We start from the raw sequence: 8,067 nt of genomic DNA, 5'->3' as shown, positions 1-8,067 counted from the left end.
CATACTTTCTATAGTTTTGCACGTCAGACCCGTTTCAGATATAACGCCCCCAATTTCTACGTTATGGGAGGGAATAAAAACTCGATATTCGAGGATGAAATGCTTATCAGCAACAATATCGTTCGCGTCCTTTCGGTTAGTCACGACAACTCGCAGTTTGTTCGGTCTTACTTTGCAAATTTCCGAAACAGAGGTGTATCTTTTCAGATCTGTCATAATCTGTACGACCCTCAAGGCTTTACCATTAGGTTTGGGCCGGAAAAAAACAACCCAAGGACCAGCGTCAGGCGCATCGTCCGGATAAACCCTGACACGGGGAGCGGAAACAATAGGAGAGGAATTCGAGGACAAGGTTTGAGTGGGGACAGTAACATCAGAGGGGGGAAGGGATGTCGATGATTGGGTGGAAGTATTGAAGGAATCAGGGGAAAGGTTTGCAATCTTTTTTTTGGAGGGGGGCTTGGTAGTGTGAGTTGACTCGTCCCCAGAAGAAGAATCTTCGGGCATAGGAGTCCGTTTAAGGGACTTACTACACCCTGCTTGAGCAAGCGAGGGGGAGTCTGAAATGTCCATGTCTAGACCCCCACCCTCCTCCATTCTTAGAACGAACGATTATTATCTTTACAATTTTTTTATCTCACTTGTAAAAAAAAAAAAAAAACTTAAATAAAATAAAAATAATCACATAAATTTGTTGTTCCGATATGCGCTCTGTTACCCTATTAAGGGAGACACAAAAGTCACGCGCTACGGAGACAACACAATAGCAGAAGTTATTGTTGTACTCAACTGAGCGTCAACCACGTGTTGACGATGCCGTTATGGTTATTGATCCACTACAGACGCCGATCCAGACCACTGCAGAGGCGCTGCTTCCTCGGTTCTGGCTGCTTTGGGCACTTTGGGCACTAATTCACCACAGAACACACGAGAAAAAAAAAACCAACTCGTTGGGGAGAAGAGAAAAAAAAACTTCGAGAACAATGCTTGAGGAGTGATGAATAGCACATCCAGCTCCATCAAGTTGTTAGCGAGGAATGTGAATGAGAAGTGACAGCTCGGAAAAATTGTCTCACTCAATTTCCGAAGGCGACTATGGTGAGATTTTTACCTTGAATGAACTCTCATGAACACTCACTCAATTCTCGTGGGCGATTGCAGTGGAAAAACATGCCATTTTGTGACTTTTGAAGTCGTATCCTCTTTTGTTATCGACTAGTACGAACAATGGAAGCCAAAAAATGAGTGCGATTTGCGTCTCGATTTATGATAGAATTATATATTTCAGGTTACATGTGACAAATCGGAAGCAGTTTCAGGAGTTGATAAGGAGGATGGAGAAAAATCCTATTGTGACTAGGAACCTCAAATTTTCTGAGATATAAAAAATGTCGAAGTCCACTTTTGCAGCCTAATTTTATTATCCTTATATTATTCTACTTTTATCGTTTTTTTCTCTGGAACTGCAGCTTCAAAGATGTAGCAATAATTACCCGACTCATATCAATATCACTTGTTGATTTTGGCCGAACAATGTACTCCTTACCCGAAGGCATGGCAACGCGAGCCCATTGTACCCATCCTTTGCTTCCGGATCGTAATACACCCCTAAAAATGAACGAATTTGATTATAATAAAGAAGTTGCTTCCTATTATCATAATTCTTACTTATTAGCCTCGGTGAACGGTAAGCCCTTTTTGCTGGTACTGCTCTGGCCCTGTGGGTCCGGCGAGGTTTTGCGTTTTTTGGACATCTGCTGCAAGTCTCGTTCCTGGCGTTCCTCACGTGATATCGCTTTGAAATCGGTGCTCAGGTTGAATATAGGTCGAGCCCATTCGGATATCAATTTTCCAGCGCGCTATCGGTTTGGATTCTCGAGGGTGCTTGTAGAGGTACATCACGGCCTTTTCAATTCCTGGCTATTTGAAATAGGACTTTTCAATACAAGGAAACTGAAATCCAAACATTACTTAATGGTAGTCTAAACACTGCAATCTCTCCGACAATCTTACATCGAAAAGAAGTTCCAGAATAGATTCTCGAATCTGCAAACAAGGCAACGATTTGTTCTGTAACGGAGCTTATTAATCCGTAAAAACGTTTAGTACGTTATGCTCGATGAAGGCAGGCTGAAGATCCTTCGTGATCAGCTGGGACATGGCAAACTTGAGATGGTAATTTTCTTGTCTGCTGGCTTATTCTCCTTGTTGAGTTGGCGATCTTCTTCAGCTGCATGTCATCATCCATCCAAAAGGCGAAACTGCTCGTTATCTATGGATAAAATTTAGCTTTTGGAATTTTATTAAATGCGATAATAAATATATCTTACCTGCATGGCTTTTATGTGAGGAGACTATAAAATTAAAAACCTTTTCACCAAACTTTTAGCGTAAATATTACGGAATAAGCACCAGACACTAAATCAAAACACGAATGCAGAATCAAAACACGGATACAAAATCAAAACAATTGAAATAACATACAATCATATTAATGCAAAGGGACTATGCAAAAACAGATTTGCAAATATATTTTTTTTATCTTCTTATCCCAGTGATATTATTTTTCATCAATTATAATAAGAGGAAAAAATTTATAAAGATGAACGAAATTATTCCCTGTACATATTTGTAACAAGGAATGAAAATTTTTAAAATCAAAAAAATATATATTCATAAAACATATTGAATGCATAGAGCCAAAAACACAAGCTTTGGCATATATTTCAATGAACACTGCACCATTTGTCATTCATTTGGTATCTCACTCCGAAATGAACCTCTCACGTAAGGGCAATCCGGGATGAAAAATAGAAGGTGGGAAGATTCACGGGTTTTGCTTGTGTTAAACTTTGATTGTATTAGTAGCCAGGAAGATAAGAAGTCCACATACCAGGCATAACAGTCAGTTACTCAAATGGTACAAAATTGAATGTATCAACGAATAACGTTGAAAGAGGATATACAGAAAATAATTACATGTTTCCAAAAAATATTTTTCGCGTTACATTCATCATTTGAAAAATAAACAGAACATGTCACGAACCAAAATGTTTCATTTTTGTTATTTCTTCTAATATCAGAATTAGTATTCTAATTTTTACTATGTTTGGATTTTAGAGCATCTTCATGGTAGTTTATCTCTTGTCAGCAATTGTAATTCCTTTTTTTCACAATTAGGGTGCTGAACACTTCATTCGTCTAAAACTAGGACGGAAGCAGAAAACTTTTCGTCTCAATTTAGGTCATATGGAGTCTATTCAATTTATTTTTCAAGTGCATTTTACACGGAAAAAAAACTTGCTACTTTTTTCTCATGCGCTGTAAAATGTTTTCCGCCAAAGGAAAAAACGATTTTGTAACTCTGACTTTGTTCATTTACGTTTTTGGTCGATGTAACGAGAAGTAAAATAAGATTGAAATAAAGTTTAGAACACCTCAACAATACTGAAATTTCAGTTTCTGCTAAAATTCAGTTGGGCCCCTATGATTTCGAACGCTAGCATTGATTTAAGAAAAAATACTAATTTGTTCATTTCATCTGCTTATTTTTACTTTTAATAACAACACTTTTCCTATGTAGTGGACTATTATAAGAAAAGTAAGATACATAAACAAAATCTGTGACGTCACAGATTTAAAAATCTTCCCACCTTTCATTTTCCATCTCGAGGGCAATCGCCTTCGGCGATACGGTGACCTAAAGGCCCATTTATACGTTGCTAGTAGCTGACTTGAGAATTAGTAGCTACTGACCCGGTGAACTCGCTTGACAATTGGTTGACTCGCCTTGTCCGTTCACACAGTGTGAGATGCTGACGCGAAACTAGATACTGCAGCATTGGCTTACCAGGGATGCCAGATGATTTTTGAAATGTCCATCAAATAGTCAGAAACAGCAATCAGGTCCGAATTTGACAGATGATTGATCTGAATTCGACTTCTCTATAGGCAGTATTCGTCTCAGGTTTTCAGATGAATATATTTTATTTAGTTGCACAATTTTATAATAAAAATACTTTGTGCTGAATTTCTTCGAACTGAAGGTACTATCCGAAAAAGCAGAAAGGCGAAATGATTTGGGCCAGGAATTGAATGCAAGGAAAAGGAGCAATAAAAAAAATATGGAAGGAACTCTTTGATGATGATCCTCTGGAGTACAGAGCAGTGTTGAGAAAAACACCTGAATTAGAGGAAACACTGTTGGATTCCATTGGTCCAAAAATACAACGCCAAGATACACTCATGAGGGATGCTATACCTGCAAGAGTGAAATTAAAAAACGACATTGATGTGCCTTGCTTCTGGAATATCGTTCAGATTGTTGTCGATATTTTTTAGAATCTCGAAAGCATTCATAGCTAAGATAATTCCGGAAGTATGTGATGCTATAAATGACAACCTAAAAGATTTTTTTTAAATTTTATTTAGTTTGCCTTGCCAGCAGCTTCGTGTACCAATTTTTGAAATAAAAATGATGGTAGATTTGCAGGTGGAATAAATACGCGTCAAAATTGAAATAATGAATGAAAATGTACTTTTTAAAATCGGATGTGTATTATGTTTTTAGAACAATACTTTCTTTGCAAGTTGTGAGTAAATTTTGAATTAAAATTATGCCTGATAATGATTCTATATTAGAGATTCTCAAGAAAGCTATCTCAAAAAGAAAGCGTGCCCAGCCAGCGTGCATATCAAAATAACAACGATTTCGTTTAGAAACTATGAGGGTTTTATTTGTTTTTCCAATAATTTTCAAGTCTATAAATATCTTCGCATATTTTCAAATACCTTAAAAATAGAGACATGTCTTTACATTTGGCATCCCTGATTCGGAGGCTAAATTCTGTTTTTGACGTTTTGAGAGTTGCGAGTGCGAGTGAATTCAAAAAACTTTGAAGTAGCTCGCACGCCGGATTACACATGACACTAACTGGCATGATGTGTTCACACGGTGTGAGTAGCTGCACTGCAGTAACTGACTAGACCTACTCGTATGCTTACTCGCACCGTCTGAACCCGGCTTAAGTCATGTGACTTTGAGGAGTTCATTGCTGTCACATTCCATTCGCGCAGGAGAATCAACCCCACTGACTGGACTAGTTCACCAGTCATCCTCGCTAGTCAACGCTAGTCAATTCATTTTCTAGTCAAGTAATTTTTTTGTTGGCGGTAACTGCCGAAGCAGCTCTAGTCGAAGCGGAGCTACCGCGGAGTCGGTCTTCATTTTTCACCGTCGAAGATTTCGGGCCCTGACCACAACCAAAACAAACGGTGTGCTTTGCTGTTCTCTCACAAACACTATTACCCCATGAAAACACGTGGTTTTACCCATACTACTACATTGACTTCGTTCCACTTTCACCTCAATAACGACTGTAGCGAGAAGGCTTTTGCTCTACTCAAATATCCTTGTAGCATTCAAATATACTTTAAATTCAATTGAAATTGCTTCCACTATCCCCTTTGTTCTGCACCGCGAGTGACGTGGATAGAAAAATCACTCGCTTTATTCTGAAGGTCACCCTTTTTTTTCAGCTCCAATTTAAAATACCCCTACCCAATAACTTCTTATCTTATCTAATGACAAACTTTAGTCACATCATTCACCCTAGGGAATACTGTGACTCGAAACGTCTGAAATAATTTGAGTGCAGAATAAAGGCCGATGTTCCTATATATGTACTATTGATCCCATGCGCGATGTCCTTCAAAAACTAGACCCACTCGGCCGTACATTTCAACATCGTGCAACTCATGATAGAAGGAAAGGATTTCGGAGATGTATGATAAGAAAATAGATAGATGGTTACTGCCAGCATTGCGTTTTTGTTTTTTATGTATAAAATATAGGTAAGTTTCAGTAAATTTCTCCTCCGTATCATCATCTTACACACTAACGACGAATTGGACTGAAACAAGAAACATAGTTGTTGTTTTACGAAATGTGCGTCGAAAAATTTGCAAGTTTCAGAAACTTTTCCGATTTACTATGAATAGTGTATTCATTTGAGTCATTTTGCTCCGAGTTCTTTAAAAGCAGGCAAATCCCAAAACGACATTTTTTGGTACAATTATGTTGCCCCTTGATACATTCTAGACTAGATAAACGTCCACTTCATAACACACTTCAACTGAAATATTTGATGAATGACACTTTCTCAGTTCTTATACTGGTACTCTTTAAACAGGCTAGGAAGGAAAATATTTTAGCTGCTTCAGCCTAAAATCGTATAAAGTTCTTAATAATTATCTTTGTATGTCTTGTAATGTAATACTACTGTTCTTCATTCGAGTTTATTTTTCATTCCACTAAGCTATCTAAAATTGTTCATGGCTCAAGCTAGATAAATAACTTTGTCATAAAGAGTGGAATCGTAATATTTGATGGGAAGAAATGTGTTCAGTTCAGTGATCATATTTACCTGGATCGGAAGATTCGTAAAATATTTTTTTGTTTTAATTTTAAACGAAAATATAATAGAGTTTCATTTGTGTCCGAAATAATATCACATGTTTTAATTGACAGAAATAAATAATTATCTTACTTGTAACAAACTACCAACACTTCATCGATTGAGCCTCTTCAACATGTTAACTATAGATTTCTACTGAATAGAATATTTAAATGTCTAACATCTCAACGAGCATTTTGTTCGGTTGTGGCTTGAACTTATCATGTTGTGTTAGGATCAACAAAAACCGTACGATATTAAAGGTTTTGCAGGAAAATTGCATTTTTATCCACGTCATCTTGTTTCCACGATGAAACATTTGAAAACCAAACCAACATCATTGATAATTATTGCCAGAGTATGTTTCATGCAAAATAGACTGAATATTTGTTCCTAATTTTTACCAGAACTAACGAATAACACGGCAGTGTGAAACCATATAGGAGCAAAATTGATCATACGTAGGATGATCATTGCCATTCTGTTTATTCTGTTGAATCAAAAAAAAACGTTCAAATATATGTAATATATTCCGAAATTATTTGAAATCATTGCGAATGATTTATATAGAGTACAACAATTATTACTATCAATTATTATTTTTGAAAACTGCGCTCGGAAAAGCTACGCAGTGCAGGCATTCAAAACAAATAATACCCGATGTCTATACCATGTCAATGGTTCAAAATGTTTGCTTCCCCATTATTCTAGGAAGCATTAGATTCGTCATGATATTGAACATCTTAACACTGGACATGAAGGTAAATTTTGATGCCGTAATTCGCTACAAGAATAAGTTCAAGGGAAGTTATTTTCATTTCAATCAAATTATACTCTAAAGAAATTGGTTAATCATAATACTTTGTATCTATCATACAATAACAATATAGTAGACCTAACGTTGTAATTTCGTAATTCATAATTTATATATATAAACATGTGTTATTGGACTAATCCAATTGTCGCAACAATAAATGTACTCTACGAAGTTTTAAGAAAATAAAACAACTCAAGAAACTTATCATTTTCCCACAAACCATCAATACCGAGCGTTATGTGTTTGGCCTGCACAAAGACGGAAAAATCAGTCGCACGGATACTTTACATGTCCTTCACAAATTTTTCTTTGGAAGTTCTTCGGGGTTTGTCGTCCGTTTCGTTCAAAGATTTACCTGTTGCAACACCGCCGAATGTTTTACGTCTCACAGAGGCATTCATGTCGACGTCGAGGTTATTGCATTTGATGGGTTCTTTCTGCGCATTGGAGTTCTCACGACTTTGGTTGAGATTGTTCGACAGGAGCAACGGAGTACTAACTCGGAGGAAATGTTTTTGCGTTTCTTTCAGTACCTCGATGTTACCGTGAGCAATCCAGAACCTTCGCGCCGTCAGCATACAAACATCTTTCACGTAGAGAACGCACTCGAAAAGCTTGCATAACACCTCGTTCATGGTGTCGTACTCGTTGGGGATGATTCCATCAACTGAACTCTCGAAGTAGCTAAACATGGGGAACCAGATGCGTGTTCGGTTGGAATCGTGGGACATAAGTGCCTGCGAAAATAAAAGTATAGATTATTTAGTACATTTTTCAAAAACTATTCATAGTGAA

General features: G+C 37.1%; 1 protein-coding gene and 1 pseudogene across 1 annotated transcript in view; both read right to left on the bottom strand.

Moving 5' to 3' along the window:
* Positions 1 to 1,439: 1,439 nt before the first annotated feature.
* LOC129766550 (protein IWS1 homolog) lies at positions 1,440 to 6,935 on the bottom strand (annotated as a pseudogene).
* The window catches only part of LOC129764765 (ceramide phosphoethanolamine synthase-like), a 23,687-nt gene continuing 21,438 nt past the window's right edge, over positions 5,819 to 8,067 (bottom strand). Inside the window, exon 5 of the mRNA XM_055764234.1 lies at positions 5,819 to 8,009. Within this exon, the coding sequence (XP_055620209.1) occupies positions 7,557 to 8,009 (453 nt within the window). The 3' untranslated portion in view covers positions 5,819 to 7,556. The remainder of the gene's footprint in view (positions 8,010 to 8,067) is intronic.

This window comes from Toxorhynchites rutilus, chromosome 2, assembly GCF_029784135.1.
Source record: "Toxorhynchites rutilus septentrionalis strain SRP chromosome 2, ASM2978413v1, whole genome shotgun sequence".
NCBI classification, from domain to species: domain Eukaryota; kingdom Metazoa; phylum Arthropoda; class Insecta; order Diptera; family Culicidae; genus Toxorhynchites; species Toxorhynchites rutilus.
This window is presented reverse-complemented; position numbering and strand designations above follow the sequence as displayed.